This window comes from Perca fluviatilis, chromosome 14 (assembly GCF_010015445.1).
Source record: "Perca fluviatilis chromosome 14, GENO_Pfluv_1.0, whole genome shotgun sequence".
Classification (NCBI taxonomy): domain Eukaryota; kingdom Metazoa; phylum Chordata; class Actinopteri; order Perciformes; family Percidae; genus Perca; species Perca fluviatilis.
This window is the reverse complement of record NC_053125.1, coordinates 37,654,392-37,676,464: the sequence shown is the minus strand read 5'-3', so window position 1 is coordinate 37,676,464 and position 22,073 is coordinate 37,654,392. Positions and strand designations below refer to the sequence as shown.

The 22,073-nt window shown below is 44.5% G+C and overlaps 1 protein-coding gene across 1 annotated transcript; it reads left to right on the top strand.

Moving 5' to 3' along the window:
• Nucleotides 1–1,382: 1,382 nt before the first annotated feature.
• LOC120573284 (sodium/potassium-transporting ATPase subunit beta-2-like) lies at nucleotides 1,383–21,774 on the top strand (the record flags this gene model as incomplete). Its single annotated transcript, XM_039822929.1, is given in 6 exon segments — nucleotides 1,383–1,775; nucleotides 15,405–15,533; nucleotides 16,716–16,820; nucleotides 17,898–17,977; nucleotides 20,676–20,801; nucleotides 21,715–21,774. Coding segments are annotated over 6 exon segments (609 nt in total), but the record flags the coding sequence as incomplete, so codon positions are not given.
• Nucleotides 21,775–22,073: the final 299 nt, after the last annotated feature.

Genomic DNA, 22,073 nt, shown 5'->3' with positions numbered 1-22,073 from the left:
ATTATTTACATGGAGTCTGGTGGAGATATGCTGGCTCTATACACACTAAAAAGTCCTGATTATTTACATGGAGTCTGATGGAGATATGCTGGCTCTATACACACTAAAAGTCCTGATTATTTACATGGAGTCTGATGGAGATATGCTGGCTCTATACACGCGCAAAATTCCTGATTATTTACATGGAGTCTGGTGGAGATATGCTGGCTCTATACACGCTAAAAGTCCTGATTATTTACATGAAGTCTGGTGGAGATATGCTGGCTCTATACACGCTAAAAGTCCTGATTATTTACATGGAGTCTGGTGGAGATATGCTGGCTCTATACACGCTAAAAGTCCTGATTATTTACATGGAGTCTGGTGGAGATATGCTGGCTCTATATACACCCGCTAAAAGTCCTGATTATTTACATGGAGTCTGGTGGAGATATGCTGGCTCTATACACGCTAAAAGTCCTGATTATTTACATGGAGTCTGGTGGAGATATGCTGGCTCTATACACGCTAAAAGTCCTGATTATTTACATGGAGTCTGGTGGAGATATGCTGGCTCTATACACGCTAAAAGTCCTGATTATTTACATGGAGTCTGGTGGAGATATGCTGGCTCTATACACGCTAAAAGTCCTGATTATTTACATGGAGTCTGGTGGAGATATGCTGGCTCTATACACACTAAAAGTCCTGATTATTTACATGGAGTCTGGTGGGTTTGGTGACTAAATGAACCAACTCCATTTACACATATTCAGGGGGCAACAGAATACAGAAGTACACCTTTTCAAATCTTTATTTAAACAACATTCAAAGACGGACGGACATAGACATAATGCCCATTATTTACACATATAACTATATGTACTGACTATACACATAAATCAGGTAATTTAAGTCTTAAAGTGGCTCCAAAGATGGACGGTTGTGATAGCTTTCTTACTTTTAGAATATCTAATTGTTTAAAAGGATGTTTGTGGTTGTCATATGAAATATAGAGAGTAACGGGTCAGATTAATGATGGGAGGGTAACAAACTACAGGACCAAAATATATCTCCACGAGCCAGTTAACCAGAGGAGCAGCAATACAATACATGAATAACTGGAATACTCTGATCTAATGTGATCTGATGTGATCTGATGTGATCTGAGATCTTTTAAAGGTAAACAGCTGATGGTTCTTCCAGTTTCAGACTGAAGTGAAGAGACGCCATTTTGGGTCTGGTATCATCCGATTGTTATTATTATCATCATACACCAGGCATGGTGCTGATGGTGCTCTCTGATTGGCTGTTTGAGAGGGCAGATGTGACGTCAGGCGCTGCTGGGGGGAGGAGGAGGTAAACCGCAGTTTCTCTCTCTCTCTCTCTCCTTCTCTCTCTGTTTCTCTCCATCTCTCAGTCTCTCTCTCCATCTCTCAGTCTCTCTCTCTATCTGTCCCTCTCTCTATCTCTCTATCTGTGGTAATCGCCGGTCCTCCTCGCCCGCACGGGTCCATTTTAACCCGGACTATCAGAGCAGCAGCAGCAGCAGAAGAGGCGGGAAGCTCGCGCCGTCACAGCAGCAGCAGCTCGCGCCATCATCTGAGCCTTGAGCGTCGCACGCAGAGACCGCCTCCATCTTCTTCTTGTCCTCCTTCTCCTCCGGTTGTTCCTCCGGTCCGCCACCATGTCCGGGACCAAGGACGAGGAGCGGAAAGGCTCGAGCAGCGAGTGGAGGGACGCTTTCTGGAACCCGCGGACCCACGAGCTCCTGGGCCGGACCGCGTCCAGCTGGGGTAAGAACCGGGACCTTATCTCTCTATCACTCTATCTCTCTCTATCTCTCTATCTCTCTCTATCTCTCTATCACTCTATCTCTCTCTATCTCTCTATCACTCTATCTCTCTCTATCTCTCTATCTCTCTCTATCTCTCTATCACTCTATCTCTCTCTATCTCTCTATCTCTGACCCACGAGCTCCTGGGCCGGACCGCGTCCAGCTGGGGTAGTTTAACACCGGGATCTCTCTCTTTCTCTCTATCACTCTATCTCTCTCTTTCTCTCTATCACTCTATCTCTCTATCACTCTCTTTCTCTCTATCACTCTATCTCTCTATCACTCTATCTCTCTCTTTCTCTCTATCATCTCTCTCTCTATCACTCTTTCTCTCTATCACTCTTTCTCTCTATCACTCTATCTCTCTATCACTCTCTTTCTCTCTATCACTCTATCTCTCTCTTTCTCTCTATCACTCTATCTCTTCTATCTCTCTATCTCTGACCCACGAGCTCCTGGGCGGACCGCGTCCAGCTGGGGTGGTTTAACACCGGGATTCTCTCTTTCTCTCTATCACTCTATCTCTCTCTTTCTCTCTATCACTCTATCTCTCTCTTTCTCTCTATCTCTCTATCTCTCTCTTTCTCTCTATCACTCTATCTCTCTATCTCTCTCTATCTCTCTATCTCTGACCCACGAGCTCCTGGGCCGGACCGCGTCCAGCTGGGGTAGGTTAACACCGGGATCTCTCTCTCTCTCTCTTCATCACTCTCTCTCTTTCTCTCTATCTTTCTCTCTGACCCACGAGCTACTGGGCCGGACCGCCTCAAGCTGGGGTAGGAACCGGACCTCTCTCTCTATCTATCTCTCTATCCATCACTCTCTCTCTCTTTCTCTCTATTTCTCTCTCTCTCTATCTATCTCTCTATCTCTCTATCCATCACTCTCTATCTCTATCTCTCTGACCCACTAGCTACATCACTCTCTCTCTTTCTCTCTATCTCTATCTCTCTGTAGTCTGTAGTCTGGGTGGTGTGTTCAGGTACTTGGCTGTAGGTTGTAGTCTGGGTGGTGTGTTCAGGTACTAGGCTATAGTCTGGGCGGTGTGTTCAGGTACTTGGCTGTAGTCTGTAGTCTGGGTGGTGTGTTCAGGTACTTGGCTGTAGGTTGTAGTCTGGGTGGTGTGTTCAGGTACTAGGCTATAGTCTGGGCGGTGTGTTCAGGTACTAGGCTGTAGTCTGTAGTCTGGGTGGTGTGTTCAGGTACTTGGCTGTAGGCTGTAGTCTGGGTGGTGTGTTCAGGTACTTGGCTGTCGGCTGTAGTCTGGGTGGTGTGTTCAGGTACTTGGATGTAGTCTGTAGTCTGGGTGGTGTGTTCAGGTACTTGGATGTAGGTTGTAGTCTGGGTGGTGTGTTCAGGTACTTGGCTGTAGGTTGTAGTCTGGGTGGTGTGTTCAGGTACTTGGCTGTAGTCTGTAGTCTGGGTGGTGTTTCAGGTACTTGTCTGTAGGCTGTAGTCTGGGTGGTGTGTTCAGGTACTTGGCTGTCGGCTGTAGTCTGGGTGGTGTGTTCAGGTACTTGGATGTAGTCTGTAGTCTGGGTGGTGTGTTCAGGTACTTGGATGTAGGTTGTAGTCTGGGTGGTGTGTTCAGGTACTTGGCTGTAGGTTGTAGTCTGGGTGGTGTGTTCAGGTACTTGGCTGTAGTCTGTAGTCTGGGTGGTGTGTTCAGGTACTTGTCTGTAGGCTGTAGTCTGGGTGGTGTGTTCAGGTACTTGGATGCAGTCTGTAGTCTGGGTGGTGTGTTCAGGTACTTGGATGTAGTCTGTAGTCTGGGTGGTGTGTTCAGGTACTTGGATGCAGTCTGTAGTCTGGGTGGTGTGTTCAGGTACTTGGATGCAGTCTGTAGTCTGGGTGGTGTGTTCAGGTACTTGGATGCAGTCTGTAGTCTGGGTGGTGTGTTCAGGTACTTGGATGCAGTCTGTAGTCTGGGTGGTGTGTTCAGGTACTTGGATGCAGTCTGTAGTCTGGGTGGTGTGTTCAGGTACTTGGCTGTAGGTTGTAGTCTGGGTGGTGTGTTCAGGTACTTGGCTGTAGGCTGTAGTCTGGGGGGGGATTAATTGTGTTGCCTTAACAAACAGAGCGAGCAGTCGACTCTAACAGTGTTATCCGTGCAGACTTCGTGTGAGAGACTAGTGTGACTACAGGTAACGTTAGTGTAGTGCCGTGTAGCAGAGTGCAGGTAACGTGCATGTTAGCCGCTGCTAGCAGAGCTGCAGGTAACGCGTATGTTAGCCGCTGTAGCAGAGCTGCAGGTAACTGCATGGTTAGCTGCTGCGTAGCAGAGCTGCAGGTAACGTTACGTTAGCTGCTGCCGTAGCAGAGCTGCAGGTAACGCTAACGGTTAGCGCTACCGTAGCAGAGCTGCAGGTAACGCATGTATAGCTGCTGCTGTAGCAGGTGCAGGTAACGTTAGCGGTTAGCGCTGCTGTAGCAGAGCTGCAGGTAACGTACGGTTAGCTGCTGCTGTAGCAGAGCTGCAGGTAAGCGTAGCGGTTAGCTGCTGCTGTAGCAGAGCCGAGGTAACGTACGGTTAGCTGCTGTAGCAGAGCTGCAGGTAACGTTAGCGGTTAGCTGCTGCTGTAGCAGAGCTGCAGGTAACGTTAGCGGTTAGCTGCTGCTGTAGCAGAGCTGCAGGTAACGTTAGCGGTTAGCTGCTGCTGTAGCAGAGCTGCCGTAGGTAACGTTAGCCGTTAGCTGCTGCTGTAGCAGAGCTGCAGGTAACGTTAGCGGTTAGCTGCTGCTGTAGCAGAGCTGCAGGTAACGTTAGCGGTTAGCTGCTACTGTAGCAGAGCTGCAGGTAACGTTAGCCGTTAGCTGCTGCTGTAGCAGAGCTGCAGGTAACGTATGGGTTAACTGGTTAGCAGCAGAGCCAGTAAGCGAGCGTTAACTGCTTGGTAGCAGAGCTGCAGGTAACGTAGCGGTTAGCTGCTGCTGTAGCAGAGCTGCGGGTAACGTTACGGTTAGCTGCTACTGTAGCAGAGCGCTGGGTAACGTGCGGTTAGCTGCTACTGTAGCAGAGCTGCAGGTAACGCGGTTAGCTGCTGCTGTAGCAGAGCTGCAGGTAACGATATTAGCTGCTACGTAGCAGAGCTGCAGGTAACTGCGGTTAGCTGCTACTGTAGCAGAGCTGCAGGTAACGTTAGCGGTTAGCTGCTGCTGTAGCAGAGCTGCAGGTAACGTTAGCGGTTAGCTGCTGCTGTAGCAGAGCTGCAGGTAACGTTAGCGGTTAGCTGCTACTGTAGCAGAGCTGCAGGTAACGTTAGCGGTTAGCTGCTGCTGTAGCAGAGCTGCAGGTAACGTTAGCGGTTAGCTGCTGCTGTAGCAGAGCTGCAGGTAACGTTAGCGGTTAGCTGCTACTGTAGCAGAGCTGCAGGTAACGTTAGCGGTTAGCTGCTGCTGTAGCAGAGCTGCAGGTAACGTTAGCGGTTAGCTGCTACTGTAGCAGAGCTGCAGGTACTTGGTTAGTTGCTGCTTTTAGCAGAGCTGCAGGTAACGTTACGGTTAGCTGCTACTAGCAGAGCCGCAGGTAACGTATGGTTACTGCTGCTGTAGCAGAGCTGCAGGTAACGTTAGCGGTTAGCTGCTGCTGTAGCAGAGCTGCAGGTAACGTTAGCGGTTAGCTGCTACTGTAGCAGAGCTGCAGGTAACGTTAGCGGTTAGCTGCTACTGTAGCAGAGCTGCAGGTAACGTTAGCGGTTAGCTGCTGCTGTAGCAGAGCTGCAGGTAAACCCTGAACTGAGCGGTGTGTTTTCAGTGTTAAACGCAGCTGCAGGTGTTCATGGTGATCTCCAGAGGTGGAAGACTCACTCACATCATGTATCGCAGTAAAAGTAGAAAAAACTGTGTTGTAGAGTTACACATTACTTGTCAGTTACAAGTCCTGCATTCAACATCTTCCCTAGGTAATAGTCCAAAAGTATTATCAAAATATACCTAAAGTACCAAAAGTAAAAGTGCTCCTTATGCAGTGTAATTTATTTTATTTTATTGGATCATATTATGATCCAATTAGTTGTATTAAATATGACCGATAAGTTAAATAAAATGTTTTATTTAATTAAAGTAGCCTACTTGAACATGATTATTTTCTAGGGTTTAAATGTAGACAGGTTTGACATGTCATGGCACATTTATTCTGCGTGCTGCTGTGTTCATGAACCAGAACGTAGACAATAAATCAGGAAGTTTCTCCTCAACAGTTTCTCAGGGCTGGCAGGTCTGGTGATGCTCCTCAAATACTAACGTTCTCTGACATCACTCTGACCATGCAGCCCTGCTTCTGATACCGTGGGGGGGACGGTCAAATCAACAGAGAGGAAACACTGGCATGATGTCATCATGATGTCATGTGTCATCATGATGTCATGTAGTAGATCTGATGTTTTTGGGGTGGTCAGCTGTTCACCGTGTTGGTACTGAACATGTTTGGGTTGTTAGCTGGAGATGTGAACATGTGTCTGTGTGTGTGTGTGTGTGTGTGTGTGTGTGTGTGTGTGTCTCTGTCTGTGTGTGTGTGTGTGTGTGTCTGTGTGTGTGTGTGTGTGTGTGTGTGTGTCTGTGTGTGTGTGTGTGTGTGTGTGTGTGTGTGTGTGTGTGTCTGTGTGTGTGTGTGTGTGTGTGTGTGTGTCTGTGTGTGTGTGTGTGTGTGTGTGTGGTGTGGGTGTTGTGTGTGTGTGTGTGTGTGTGTCTGTGTGTGTGTGTGTGTTGTGTGTGTGTGTGTGTGTGTGTGTGTGTGTGTGTGTGTGTGTGTCTGTGTGTGTGTGTGTGTGTGTGTGTGTGTGTGTGTGTGTGTGTGTGTGTGTGTGTGTGTGTGTGTGTGTGTGTGTGTGTCTGTGTCTGTGTGTGTTTCTCTCTCTCTCTCTCTGGTCTGAAGTCTGCTCTGGTTTACATAACTCCTCTCTGAGAATAAATCATATCTCCCATCATGCACCGGGGCTCGGGATGTTTGGCCTTGATGGAGAGACTGAAGGACACAATGAACGCCATCAAAGGGTTACAGTGTGTGTTAATCTGGATTAAGAAAACAGGGTTGATTGGACTGTAATCTATCCACACAGACACACACACACACACACACACACACACACACACACACACACACACACACATGCACACACATTAAAACATTAAGCATTGAAAAGTATAAAAACGACTTGACCACCAGACTCCATGTAAATAATCAGGACTTTTAGCGTGTATAGAGCCAGCATATCTCCACCAGACTCCATGTAAATAATCAGGACTTTTAGTGTGTATAGAGCCAGCATATCTCCACCAGACTCCATGTAAATAATCAGGACTTTTAGCGTGTATAGAGCCAGCATATCTCCACCAGACTCCATGTAAATAATCAGGACTTTTAGCGTGTATAGAGCCAGCATATCTCCACCAGACTCCATGTAAATAATCAGGACTTTTAGTGTGTATAGAGCCAGCATATCTCCACCAGACTCCATGTAAATAATCAGGACTTTTAGTGTGTATAGAGCCAGCATATCTCCACATGCAAATGGGTGAATTAAGGGTTTATTTCAACCAAACCAGAGTGGTGATTGTTGGAACAGTGTAAAGATGAACCAAGACGGCTTTTGGAAGTTTTATTTAGTTTCTGTCCACTTTGAATGAAGTGTGTTTTACGACGATAAAGTCCTGATTATTTACATGGAGTCTGGTGGAGTTTGGTGATGGTGATTTCGGGGCTGTTTCATGTTAAACTAAAAGGATCTTACTCTTTAACTAAAAGGTCTATCTCTGTAGGGATCCATCCCATAATGCTGTCACACACTTAGAATAATAATCTGAGGATAAACTGGCAGCCAATCAGAACGCAGGATTCTGTGTTTCTGGGTGAAAACGACTGCTGTTAATATAACATAACACCTCTGAATGTAGGTCATCCACTGTGGGCTACACATGAGAAGATAAGGGGATATAAAATAAAATGCTGAACGTTAATATTTCTTCTTCTTCCTGTTCTCTCTGAACGCTCTCTGTTCTCTCTGTCTTTCTCTGTCTCTTCTCTTTCTCTCTGTCTCTGTCTCTCTCTCTGCCCCCCCCCCCCCCCCCCCCCCCCCCCCCCCCCCCCCCTCCCCTCCTTTCTTGTCTCTCTGTCTCTTTGTCTCCATCCTGTTGATCATTTTTTACCTCTCTCTGGCTTTGTCCCTTAAAAAAACACAAAAAAAACAAAAAAAAAAAAAAAAAAAACAAAAACATTCTTTTTTTCTCTCTCTCTTCTCTCTCTCTTTTTTTTTTTTTTTTTTTTTTTTTATTTTATATTTTTTTTTTTTTTTTTTTTTTTTTATTCTATCTTTCTTTTTTTTAAATTTTAATAATTTTAATAAAAAATATAAAAAAAAAAAAAAAAAAAAAAAAAAAAAAAAAAAAAAAAAAAAAAAAAAAAAAAGTATATAATTAAAAAAAGAGAACTACAAACAAAGATTATAGAAACTACAAATAAAGATTATAGAAACTACAAATAAAGATTATAGAAAGAAACGTGACAAAAAGGGTTAAAAAACAAGAAAAAGGCTAAATAGGCAGGTCTTCTGTTCCTGGGTCAGAGGCTTTATCAAGATGATTATTAGTAGTAATAATAATAATAATAATAATAATGTGTGTCCAGGTGGTCTACCTGGTTATTACAGTATTTATGATTTGCTATATCACACTTCAGAACTCTGTTATCTTGACCCCAAAGCAAACACTGTTTTCAGATAACACACACACACACACACACACATCCAGCTAATGCAGACACACTACACAGCAGTCACTACACACTACACAACTACTACTGTTATTAGGTCTGATCCTGGTGGTCTACCTGTTATTAGGTCTGGTCCTGGTGTTCTACCTGTTATTAGGTCTGGTCCTGGTGTTCTACCTGTTATTAGGTCTGGTCCTGGTGGTCTACCTGTTATTAGGTCTGATCCTGGTGGTCTACCTGTTATTAGGTCTGGTCCTGGTGGTCTACCTGTCATTAGGTCTGGTCCTGGTGGTCTACCTGTTATTAGGTCTGGTCCTGGTGTTCTACCTGTTATTAGGTCTGGTCCTGGTGGTCTACCTGTTATTAGGTCTGGTCCTGGTGGTCTACCTGTTATTAGGTCTGGTCCTGGTGTTCTACCTGTCATTAGGTCTGGTCCTGGTGGTCTACCTGTTATTAGGTCTGATCCTGGTGGTCTACCTGTTATTAGGTCTGATCCTGGTGGTCTACCTGTTATTAGGTCTGGTCCTGGTGGTCTACCTGTAGTGGCCTTGTTCTACCTGTTATTAGGTCTGGTCCTGGTGTTCTACCTGTCATTAGGTCTGGTCCTGGTGGTCTACCTGTTATTAGGTCTGATCCTGGTGGTCTACCTGTTATTAGGTCTGGTCCTGGTGGTCTACCTGTTATTAGGTCTGGTCCTGGTGTTCTACCTGTTATTAGGTCTGGTCCTGGTGGTCTACCTGTTATTAGGTCTGGTCCTGGTGTTCTACCTGTTATTAGGTCTGGTCCTGGTGTTCTACCTGTTATTAGGTCTGATCCTGGTGGTCTACCTGTTATTAGGTCTGGTCCTGGTGTTCTACCTGTTATTAGGTCTGGTCCTGGTGGTCTACCTGTTATTAGGTCTGGTCCTGGTGGTCTACCTGTTATTAGGTCTGGTCCTGGTGTTCTACCTGTTATTAGGTCTGGTCCTGGTGGTCTACCTGTTATTAGGTCTGATCCTGGTGTTCTACCTGTTATTAGGTCTGGTCCTGGTGGTCTACCTGTTATTAGGTCTGGTCCTGGTGTTCTACCTGTTATTAGGTCTGGTCCTGGTGGTCTACCTGTTATTAGGTCTGATCCTGGTGGTCTACCTGTTATTAGGTCTGGTCCTGGTGTTCTACCTGTTATTAGGTCTGGTCCTGGTGTCTGGTCCTGGTGTTCTACCTGTTATTAGGTCTGGTCCTGGTGGTCTACCTGTTATTAGGTCTGATCCTGGTGGTCTACCTGTCATTAGGTCTGGTCCTGGTGGTCTACCTGTCATTAGGTCTGGTCCTGGTGTTCTACCTGTTATTAGGTCTGATCCTGGTGGTCTACCTGTTATTAGGTCTGGTCCTGGTGGTCTACCTGTTATTAGGTCTGGTCCTGGTGTTCTACCTGTTGTTTAGGTCCTGGTCTTGGTCTACCTGTTATTAGGTCTGATCCTGGTGGTCTACCTGTTATTAGGGTCTGATCCTGGTGGTCTACCTGTCATTAGGTCTGGTCCGGTGTTCTACCTGTCATTAGGTCTGGTCCTGGTGGTCTACCTGTTAAGGTCTGATCCTGGTGGTCTACCTGTCATTAGGTCTGGTCCTGGTGTTCTACCTGTTATTAGGTCTGGTCCTGGTGGTCTACCTGTTAGTAGGTCTGATCCTGGTGGTCTACCTGTTATTAGGTCTGGTCCTGGTGGTCTACCTGTTATTAGGTCTGATCCTGGTGGTCTACCTGTTATTAGGTCTGATCCTGGTGGTCTACCTGTCATTAGGTCTGGTCCTGGTGGTCTACCTGTTATTAGGATGATTATTAGTAATAATATTAATATCTAATAGGTCTGGTCCTGGTGGTCTACCTGTTATTAGGTCTGATCCTGGTGGTCTACCTGTTATTAGGTCTGATCCTGGTGGTCTACCTGTTATTAGGATGATTATTAGTAATAATAGTATTAATAATGTGTTATTAGGTCTGATCCTGCTGTTCTACCTGTTATTAGGATGATTATTAGTAATAATAGTATTAATAATGTGTTATTAGGTCTGATCCTGCTGTTCTACCTGTTATTAGGATGATTATTAGTAATAATAGTATTAATAATGTGTTATTAGGTCTGATCCTGGTGTTCCACCTGTTATTAGGATGATTATTAGTAATAATATTAATATCTAATAGGTCTGATCCTGGTGTTCTACCTGATGTTCTACCTGTTATTATGATGATTATTAGTAATAATAGTATTAATAATGTGTTATTAGGTCTGATCCTGCTGTTCTACCTGTTATTAGGATGATTATTAGTAATAATAGTATTAATAATGTGTTATTAGGTCTGATCCTGCTGTTCTACCTGTTATTATGATGATTATTAGTAATAATAGTATTAATAATGTGTTATTAGGTCTGATCCTGCTGTTCTACCTGTTATTAGGATGATTATTAGTAATAATAGTATTAATAATGTGTTATTAGGTCTGATCCTGCTGTTCTACCTGGTGTTCTACCTGTTATTAGGATGATTATTAGTAATAATAGTATTAATAATGTGTTATTAGGTCTGATCCTGCTGTTCTACCTGTTATTAGGATGATTATTAGTAATAATAGTATTAATAATGTGTTATTAGGTCTGATCCTGCTCTTCTACCTGGTGTTCTACCTGTTATTAGGTCTGATCCTGGTGGTCTACCTGTTATTAGGTCTGGTCCTGGTGTTCTACCTGTTATTAGGTCTGGTCCTGGTGGTCTACCTGTTATTAGGTCTGATCCTGGTGGTCTACCTGTTATTAGGTCTGGTCCTGGTGGTCTACCTGTTATTAGGTCTGATCCTGGTGGTCTACCTGTTATTAGGTCTGGTCCTGGTGGTCTACCTGTTATTAGGTCGGTCCGGTGTTCTACCTGTTATTAGGTCTGGTCCTGGTGTTCTACCTGTTATTAGGTCTGATCCTGGTGGTTTACCTGTTATTAGGTCTGCTGGTGGTCTACCTGTCATTAGGTCTGATCCTGGTGGTCTACCTGTCATTAGGTCTGGTCCTGGTGTTCTACCTGTCATTAGGTCTGGTCCTGGTGGTCTACCTGTTATTAGGTCTGATCCTGGTGGTCTACCTGTTATTAGGTCTGATCCTGGTGGTCTACCTGTCATTAGGTCTGGTCCTGGTGTTCTACCTGTTATTAGGTCTGGTCCTGGTGTTCTACCTGTTATTAGGTCTGATCCTGGTGGTCTACCTGTTATTAGGTCTGATCCTGGTGGTCTACCTGTCATTAGGTCTGGTCCTGGTGGTCTACCTGTTATTAGGTCTGATCCTGGTGGTCTACCTGTTATTAGGTCTGGTCCTGGTGGTCTACCTGTTATTAGGTCTGGTCCTGGTGGTCTACCTGTCATTAGGTCTGGTCCTGGTGTTCTACCTGTTATTAGGTCTGATCCTGGTGGTCTACCTGTCATTAGGTCTGGTCCTGGTGTTCTACCTGTTATTAGGTCTGGTCCTGGTGTTCTACCTGTTATTAGGTCTGATCCTGGTGGTCTACCTGTTATTAGGTCTGATCCTGGTGGTCTACCTGTTATCAGGTCTGGTCCTGGTGTTCTACCTGTTATTAGGTCTGATCCTGGTGGTCTACCTGTTATTAGGTCTGGTCCTGGTGGTCTACCTGTTATTAGGTCTGGTCCTGGTGTTCTACCTGTTATTAGGTCTGATCCTGGTGGTCTACCTGTTATTAGGTCTGATCCTGGTGGTCTACCTGTTATTAGGTCTGGTCCTGGTGGTCTACCTGTTATTAGGTCTGATCCTGGTGGTCTACCTGTTATTAGGTCTGGTCCTGGTGTTCTACCTGTTATTAGGTCTGATCCTGGTGGTCTACCTGTTATTAGGTCTGGTCCTGGTGTTCTACCTGTTATTAGGTCTGATCCTGGTGGTCTACCTGTTATTAGGTCTGGTCCTGGTGGTCTACCTGTCATTAAGTCTGGTCCTGGTGGTCTACATGTTATTAGGTCTGGTCCTGGTGTTCTACCTGTTATTAGGTCTGGTCCTGGTGGTCTACCTGTTATTAGGTCTGATCCTGGTGGTCTACCTGTCATTAGGTCTGGTCCTGGTGTTCTACCTGTTATTAGGTCTGGTCCTGGTGGTCTACCTGTTATTAGGTCTGGTCCTGGTGGTCTACCTGTTATTAGGTCTGGTCCTGGTGGTCTACCTGTTATTATGTCTGATCCTGGTGTTCTACCTGTTATTAGGTCTGGTCCTGGTGGTCTACCTGTTATTAGGTCTGATCCTGGTGGTCTACCTGTTATTAGGTCTTATCCTGGTGGTCTACCTGTTATTAGGTCTGATCCTGGTGGTCTACCTGTCATTAGGTCTGATCCTGGTGTTCTACCTGTTATTAGGTCTGATCCTGGTGGTCTACCTGTTATTAGGATGATTATTAGTAATAATGTTAATATCTTAATAGGTCTGGTCCTGGTGGTCTACCTGTTATTAGGTCTGATCCTGGTGGTCTACCTGTTATTAGGTCTGATCCTGGTGGTCTACCTGTTATTAGGATGATTATTAGTAATAATAGTATTAATAATGTGTTATTAGGTCTGATCCTGCTGTTCTACCTGTTATTAGGATGATTATTAGTAATAATAGTATTAATAATGTGTTATTAGGTCTGATCCTGCTGTTCTACCTGTTATTAGGATGATTATTAGTAATAATAGTATTAATAATGTGTTATTAGGTCTGATCCTGGTGTTCCACCTGTTATTAGGATGATTATTAGTAATAATATTAATATCTAATAGGTCTGATCCTGGTGTTCTACCTGATGTTCTACCTGTTATTAGGATGATTATTAGTAATAATAGTATTAATAATGTGTTATTAGGTCTGATCCTGCTGTTCTACCTGTTATTAGGTCTGGTCCTGGTGGTCTACCTGTTATTAGGTCTGATCCTGGTGGTCTACCTGTCATTAGGTCTGGTCCTGGTGTTCTACCTGTCATTAGGTCTGGTCCTGGTGGTCTACCTGTTATTAGGTCTGATCCTGGTGGTCTACCTGTCATTAGGTCTGGTCCTGGTGTTCTACCTGTCATTAGGTCTGGTCCTGGTGGTCTACCTGTTATTAGGTCTGGTCCTGGTGGTCTACCTGTTATTAGGTCTGGTCCTGGTGGTCTACCTGTTATTATGTCTGATCCTGGTGTTCTACCTGTTATTAGGTCTGGTCCTGGTGGTCTACCTGTTATTAGGTCTGATCCTGGTGGTCTACCTGTTATTAGGTCTTATCCTGGTGGTCTACCTGTTATTAGGTCTGATCCTGGTGGTCTACCTGTTATTAGGTCTGATCCTGGTGGTCTACCTGTTATTAGGTCTGATCCTGGTGTTCTACCTGTTATTAGGTCTGGTCCTGGTGGTCTACCTGTTATTAGGTCTGATCCTGGTGGTCTACCTGTTATTAGGTCTTATCCTGGTGGTCTACCTGTTATTAGGTCTGATCCTGGTGGTCTACCTGTCATTAGGTCTGATCCTGGTGTTCTACCTGTTATTAGGTCTGATCCTGGTGGTCTACCTGTTATTAGGATGATTATTAGTAATAATGTTAATATCTAATAGGTCTGGTCCTGGTGGTCTACCTGTTATTAGGTCTGATCCTGGTGGTCTACCTGTTATTAGGTCTGATCCTGGTGGTCTACCTGTTATTAGGATGATTATTAGTAATAATAGTATTAATAATGTGTTATTAGGTCTGATCCTGCTGTTCTACCTGTTATTAGGATGATTATTAGTAATAATAGTATTAATAATGTGTTATTAGGTCTGATCCTGCTGTTCTACCTGTTATTAGGATGATTATTAGTAATAGTATTAATAATGTGTTATTAGGTCTGATCCTGGTGTTCCACCTGTTATTAGGATGATTATTAGTAATAATATTAATATCTAATAGGTCTGATCCTGGTGTTCTACCTGATGTTCTACCTGTTATTAGGATGATTATTAGTAATAATAGTATTAATAATGTGTTATTAGGTCTGATCCTGCTGTTCTACCTGTTGTTAGGATGATTATTAGTAATAATAGTATTAATAATGTGTTATTAGGTCTGATCCTGCTGTTCTACCTGTTATTATGATGATTATTAGTAATAATAGTATTAATAATGTGTTATTAGGTCTGATCCTGCTGTTCTACCTGTTATTAGGATGATTATTAGTAATAATAGTATTAATAATGTGTTATTAGGTCTGATCCTGCTGTTCTACCTGGTGTTCTACCTGTTATTAGGATGATTATTAGTAATAATAGTATTAATAATGTGTTATTAGGTCTGATCCTGCTGTTCTACCTGTTATTAGGATGATTATTAGTAATAATAGTATTAATAATGTGTTATTAGGTCTGATCCTGCTGTTCTACCTGTTATTAGGATGATTATTATTAATAATAGTATTAATAATGTGTTATTAGGTCTGATCCTGCTGTTCTACCTGTTATTAGGATGATTATTAGTAATAATAGTATTAATAATGTGTTATTAGGTCTGATCCTGGTGGTCTACCTGTTATTAGGATGATTATTAGTAATAATAGTATTAATAATGTGTTATTAGGTCCGATCCTGCTGTTCTACCTGTTATTAGGATGATTATTAGTAATAATAGTATTAATAATGTGTTATTAGGTCTGATCCTGCTGTTCTACCTGTTGTTCTACCTGTTATTAGGATGATTATTAGTAATAATAGTATTAATAATGTGTTATTAGGTCTGATCCTGCTGTTCTACCTGGTGTTCTACCTGTTATTAGGATGATTATTAGTAATAATAGTATTAATAATGTGTTATTAGGTCTGATCCTGCTGTTCTACCTGTTATTAGGATGATTATTAGTAATAATATTAATATCTAATAGGGCTGATCCTGCTGTTCTACCTGGTGTTCTACCTGTTCCTGGCGGGGATGTTTGTTCTGACGATGTACATCATGCTGCTCACGCTGGACGACTACAAGCCCACCTGGCAGGACCGCCTCAGTACCCCAGGTAACACACAGAGACACACAGGTACACACACACATATATAACACACACACACACACACAGGTACACACACACAGAGACACACACACATCACATATACACACAGGTAACACACATATACACACACACATATACACACACCACACACACACACACACACACGCTGGATCGACTACAAGCCCACCTGGCAGGACCGCCTCAGTACCCCAGGTAACACACAGAGATACACACACACATCACATATACACACAGGTAACACACATATACACACACACATATACACACACCACCACACACACACACACACACGCTGGACGACTACAAGCCCACCTGGCAGGACCGCCTCAGTACCCCAGGTAACACACAGAGACACACACACACACCAACATGGCGACTTGTTTAGAAAGTTTCTCTGATTTCAGTTCAGTGAGAAATAATCAGCTGAATCTGTTTCACACCCACTTCACAACAACTCACCTCCATGTTTAACTCTCTCGACCAATCAAACGGCTCAATAACTCACCTCCATGTTTAATTCTCTCGACCAATCAAACGGCTCAACAACTCACCTCCATGTTTAACTCTCTCGACCAATCAAACGGCTCAATAACTCACCTCCATGTTTATCTAACTCTCTCGACCAATCAAACGGCTCCAACAGACTACACTCTGGAGCTGTGATTGGTTAACGAGAACATGTCTGTTATTACAGGGGCACCTTTTAATAGGTTCCCTTAAGAGGCCAGACCTGGACCTTTGGACTGATTAGAGGGGACCAATCAGAGCCTCTCCTGGGACTACCATGAGGTCACAGAGAGACGCGCTGTGATTGGTTAACGAGTGTAAATGAAGGAGAAGGGATCAGAGCCTCTCCTGGGACTACCATGAGGTCACAGAGAGACGCGCTGTGATTGGTTAACGAGTGTAAATGAAGGAGAAGGGATCAGAGCCTCTCCTGGGACTACCATGAGGTCACAGAGAGACGCGCTGTGATTGGTTAACGAGTGTAAATGAAGGAGAAGGGATCAGAGCCTCTCCTGGGACTACCATGAGGTCACAGAGAGAAGCGCTGTGATTGGTTAACGAGTGTAAATGAAGAAGAAGGGTTCAGAGCCTCTCCTGGGACTACCATGAGGTCACAGAGAGACGCGCTGTGATTGGTTAACGAGTGTCTCCATGTTTTAGGGATGATGATTCGTCCAAAAGGAGATCAGCTGGAGATCAGGTTCTCCGTGTCAGAGACAGAGAGCTGGGACGGCTTCATCCAGAACCTCAACACCTTCCTGTCCCGTAAGAGACCTGTCTGTCTGCCTGTCTGTCTGTCTACCTGTCTGTCTGTCTGTCTACCTGTCTGTCTGGATCAGGTTCTCCATGTCAGAGAGCTGGGAGGGTTTCATCCTGAACCTCAACACCTTCCTGTCCCGTAAGAGACCTGTCTGTCTGCCTGTCTACCTGTCTGCTTGTCTGTCTGTCTGTCTGTCTACCTGTCTGTCTGGATCAGGTTCTCCATGTCAGAGAGCTGGGAGGGTTTCATCCTGAACCTCAACACCTTCCTGTCCCGTAAGAGACCTGTCTGTCTGCCTGTCTACCTGTCTGCTTGTCTGTCTGTCTGTCTGTCTACCTGTCTGTCTGGATCAGGTTCTCCGTGTCAGAGAGCTGGGAGGGTTTCATCCAGAACCTCAACACCTTCCTGTCCCGTAAGAGACCTGTCTGTCTGTCTGCCTGTCTACCTGTCTGTCTGTCTGTCTGTCTGCCTGTCTACCTGTCTGTCTGGATCAGGTTCTCCATGTCAGAGAGCTGGGAGGGTTTCATCCTGAACCTCAACACCTTCCTGTCCCGTAAGAGACCTGTCTGTCTGCCTGTCTACCTGTCTGCTTGTCTGTCTGTCTGTCTGTCTACCTGTCTGTCTGGATCAGGTTCTCCGTGTCAGAGAGCTGGGAGGGTTTCATCCAGAACCTCAACACCTTCCTGTCCCGTAAGAGACCTGTCTGTCTGTCTGCCTGTCTACCTGTCTGTCTGTCTGTCTGTCTGTCTACCTGTCTGTCTGGATCAGGTTCTCCGTGTCAGAGAGCTGGGAGGGTTTCATCCTGAACCTCAACACCTTCCTGTCCCGTAAGAGACCTGTCTGTCTGCCTGTCTGCCTGTCTGTCTGTCTGTCTGTCTACCTGTCTGTCTGGATCAGGTTCTCCGTGTCAGAGAGCTGGGAGGGTTTCATCCAGAACCTCAACACCTTCCTGTCCTGTAAGAGACCTGTCTGTCTGCCTGTCTGTCTACCTGTCTGTCTGTCTACCTGCCTGTCTGTCCGTCTGTCTTTCTGTCTAACCTGTTTGTCTCTCTAACCTGTCTGTCTCTCTAACCTGTCTGCAGCGTATAACGACAGTTATCAGGTTCAGATGAATGATAACTGTGCTCCAGATCAATTCTTCATTCAAGAGGACAGTGGCGAGGTAACCCTGTCTGTCTCTCTACCTGTCTGTCTCTCTACCTGTCTGTCTGTCTCTCTACCTGTCTGTCTGTCTCTCTACCTGTCTGTCTGTCTCTCTAACCCACGTGTCAAACCAAAGAATTTCTAATAAGGGAGAAGTTCCTCTCTCGTTACTTCCGGCTTCTGAACTGGTTGCAGTTCCACCAGGGATCCATATAGGGGGCGCTACAGGCCAGAGCTGAATGAATGGAGGTCTATAGAGCTCACAGGCCAGAGCTGAATGAATGGAGGTCTATAGAGCTCACAGGCCAGTGCTGAATGGATGGAGGTCTATAGAGCTCACAGGCCAGTGCTGAATGAATGGAGGTCTATAGAGCTCACAGGCCAGTGCTGAATGGATGGAGGTCTATAGAGCTCACAGGCCAGAGCTGAATGAATGGAGGTCTATAGAGCTCACAGGCCAGTGCTGAATGGATGGAGGTCTATAGAGCTCACAGGCCAGTGCTGAATGAATGGAGGTCTATAGAGCTCACAGGCCAGTGCTGAATGAATGGAGGTCTATAGAGCTCACAGGCCAGAGCTGAATGAATGGAGGTCTATAGAGCTCACAGGCCAGTGCTGAATGAATGGAGGTCTATAGAGCTCACAGGCCAGTGCTGAATGAATGGAGGTCTATAGAGCTCACAGGCCAGAGCTGAATGAATGGAGGTCTATAGAGCTCACAGGCCAGAGCTGAATGGATGGAGGTCTATAGAGCTCACAGGCCAGAGCTGAATGAATGGAGGTCTATAGAGCTCACAGGCCAGTGCTGAATGGATGGAGGTCTATAGAGCTCACAGGCCAGTGCTGAATGAATGGAGGTCTATAGAGCTCACAGGCCAGTGCTGAATGAATGGAGGTCTATAGAGCTCACAGGCCAGTGCTGAATGAATGGAGGTCTATAGAGCTCACAGGCCAGTGCTGAATGGATGGAGGTCTATAGAGCTCACAGGCCAGAGCTGAATGGATGGAGGTCTATAGAGCTCACAGGCCAGTGCTGAATGGATGGAGGTCTATAGAGCTCACAGGCCAGTGCTGAATGAATGGAGGTCTATAGAGCTCACAGGACAGAGCAGAATGGATGGAGGTCTATAGAGCTCACAGGCCAGTGCTGAATGAATGGAGGTCTATAGAGCTCACAGGCCAGTGCTGAATGAATGGAGGTCTATAGAGCTCACAGGCCAGTGCTGAATGGATGGAGGTCTGTGGAGCTCACAGGCCAGAGCTGAATGGATGGAGGTCTATGGAGCTCACAGGCCAGTGCTGAATGTATGGAGGTCTGTGGAGCTCACAGGCCAGAGCTGAATGAATGGAGGTCTATAGAGCTCACAGGCCAGTGCTGAATGAGTGGAGGTCTATGGAGCTCACAGGCCAGTGCTGAATGAATGGAGGTCTATAGAGCTCACAGGCCAGTGCTGAATGAGTGGAGGTCTATGGAGCTCACAGGCCAGTGCTGAATGAATGGAGGTCTATAGAGCTCACAGGCCAGAGCTGAATAAGTGGAGGTCTATAGAGCTCACAGGCCAGAGCTGAATGAATGGAGGTCTATAGAGCTCACAGGCCAGTGCTGAATGAATGGAGGTCTATAGAGCTCACAGGCGCCAGAGCTGAATGAATGGAGGTCTATAGAGCTCACAGGCCAGTGCTGAATGAATGGAGGTCTATAGAGCTCACAGGCCAGAGCTGAATGAATGGAGGTCTATAGAGCTCACAGGCCAGTGCTGAATGAATGGAGGTCTATAGAGCTCACAGGCCAGAGCTGAATGAATGGAGGTCTATAGAGCTCACAGGCCAGACCTGAATGGATGGAGGTCTATGGAGCTCACAGGCCAGTGCTGAATGAATGGAGCTCTGTGGACCTCACAGGCCAGACCTGAATGGATGGAGGTCTATGGAGCTCACAGGCCAGTGCTGAATGAATGGAGCTCTGTGGACCTCACAGGCCAGACCTGTATGGATGGAGGTCCACTATTCTCAGGATATAATCTTTTTTCTAGTAATTTGAATTTCGAAAGGGGAGGCTAAGAACATTCCGGTTAACTGTTTTCGTAAAATACGAGCTCGTATTCTGAACGCCCGTTAAGCTCTGTGGTGACAGCCGCGAGAAGCCAGACCCACGTGACGCGTTCGTCCAATCAGCTGCCGGTCCACGTCCCTGGTCCCGCCCCTTTCCGCTGCGTGGTCCAGATGGCGCCCGTTTAGTGCGCGTAGGGTCTGTCGGTTCACACAGGACGTTTCAGGGGAACATCCTGGTACTTCCAGTCTGTTATCTCCACCATACACTTAGAACTACGTGTACACAGCCCCTGTCTCCCTCTCTAACCTGTCTGTCTCTCTACCTGTCTGTCTGTCACTCTAACCTGTCTGTCTCTCTACCTGTCTGTCTGTCACTCTAACCTGTCTGTCTCTCTACCTGTCTGTCTGTCTCTGTAACCTGTCTGTCTCTCTCTAACCTGTCTGTCTCTCTACCTGTCTGTCTGTCTGTCTCTCTCTAACCTGTCTGTCTCTCTACCTGTTTGTCTCTCTCTAACCTGTCTGTTTCTCTACCTGTTTGTCTCTCTCTAACCTGTCAGTCTCTCTAACCTGTCTCTCTCTACCTGTCCGTCTACCTGTCTGTCTATCTCTCTCTAACCTGTCTGTCTCTCTCTAACCTGTCTGTCTCTCTACCTGTCTGTCTGCAGGTCAGGAATAACCCAAAGCGTTCTTGTCAGTTTAACCGCACCATGTTGGAGGAGTGCTCTGGGATTTCGGACCGTTTCTATGGTTACAGCAGAGGTCAGCCCTGTGTCCTCATCAAACTCAACCGGGTATGTTCCCCTCCATCCCATAATAACCTTCATATATATGTATAGATATATATATACATATATATATATATATACATACATATATATATATATACATACATATATATATATACATACATATATATATACATATATATATATATACATATATATATATATACATATATATATATATGTATATATATGTATACATATATATATATATATATACGTATATATATGTATATATATATGTATGTATATATATATATACATACATATATATATATACATACAATATATATATATCATATATATATATATATGATATATATATGTATACATATATATATATATATACATATATATATATATATGTATATATATGTATGTATATATATATGTATATATATATATGATATATATATATATATACATATATATATATATATATAATATATATATAAATATATATATATATATATATATATATATGATATAAATATAAATATAAAAATAATGTAAAGGAAGGGACTTGTAAGGAAAGACGACGGAACACAACAGGGACAATTTTAACAATTTTCACCATCTTATTCATCACTAAATTCACTTCTGCGTGGTCGTGGTGCACTCTCACTTCGCCTTTTATGCCCACGGCTCTGTTCTGAATGTGAGATAGCCACGCCCCCTGATTTGCATATAAGAACTGGAAATAAATAGAGAGGGAAATAAATAAATATGGACACAGAAAGTACCATGAAATAATTAAATTTAATTAATTATTTATGTATTTATTGCCTCATTTATTTATTTCATGATGTATTTCAAAGGCATATTTATTTATTTATTCATTCCATACAGCCCCTACCTGTAACTGTATTATTATTATTATTATTAACCAGTAACCTGTCTGTCTACCTGTCTGTCTCTCCAGGTGATCGGCATGTTGCCGGGGAAGGACGGTCAATCTCCTTATGTCACCTGTGGAGCCAAGGTCTGTACCTGTCTGTCTGAGCCTGTCTGTACCTGTCTGTCTGAGCCTGTCTGTACCTGTCTGTCTGAGCCTGTCTGTCTGAACCTGTCGGTACCTGTCTGTCTGAGCCTGTCTGTCTGAACCTGTCGGTACCTGTCTGTCTAAGCCTGTATGTCTGAACCTGTCTGTACCTGTCTGTCTGAGCCTGTCTGTCTGAGCCTGTCTGTCTGCACCCTCCACCTCCACATCCTAAGAGATACAGTATTAGGGGACCACTAAGGTCTATATAAAAGAGACTTCAGATACAGTATTAGGGGACC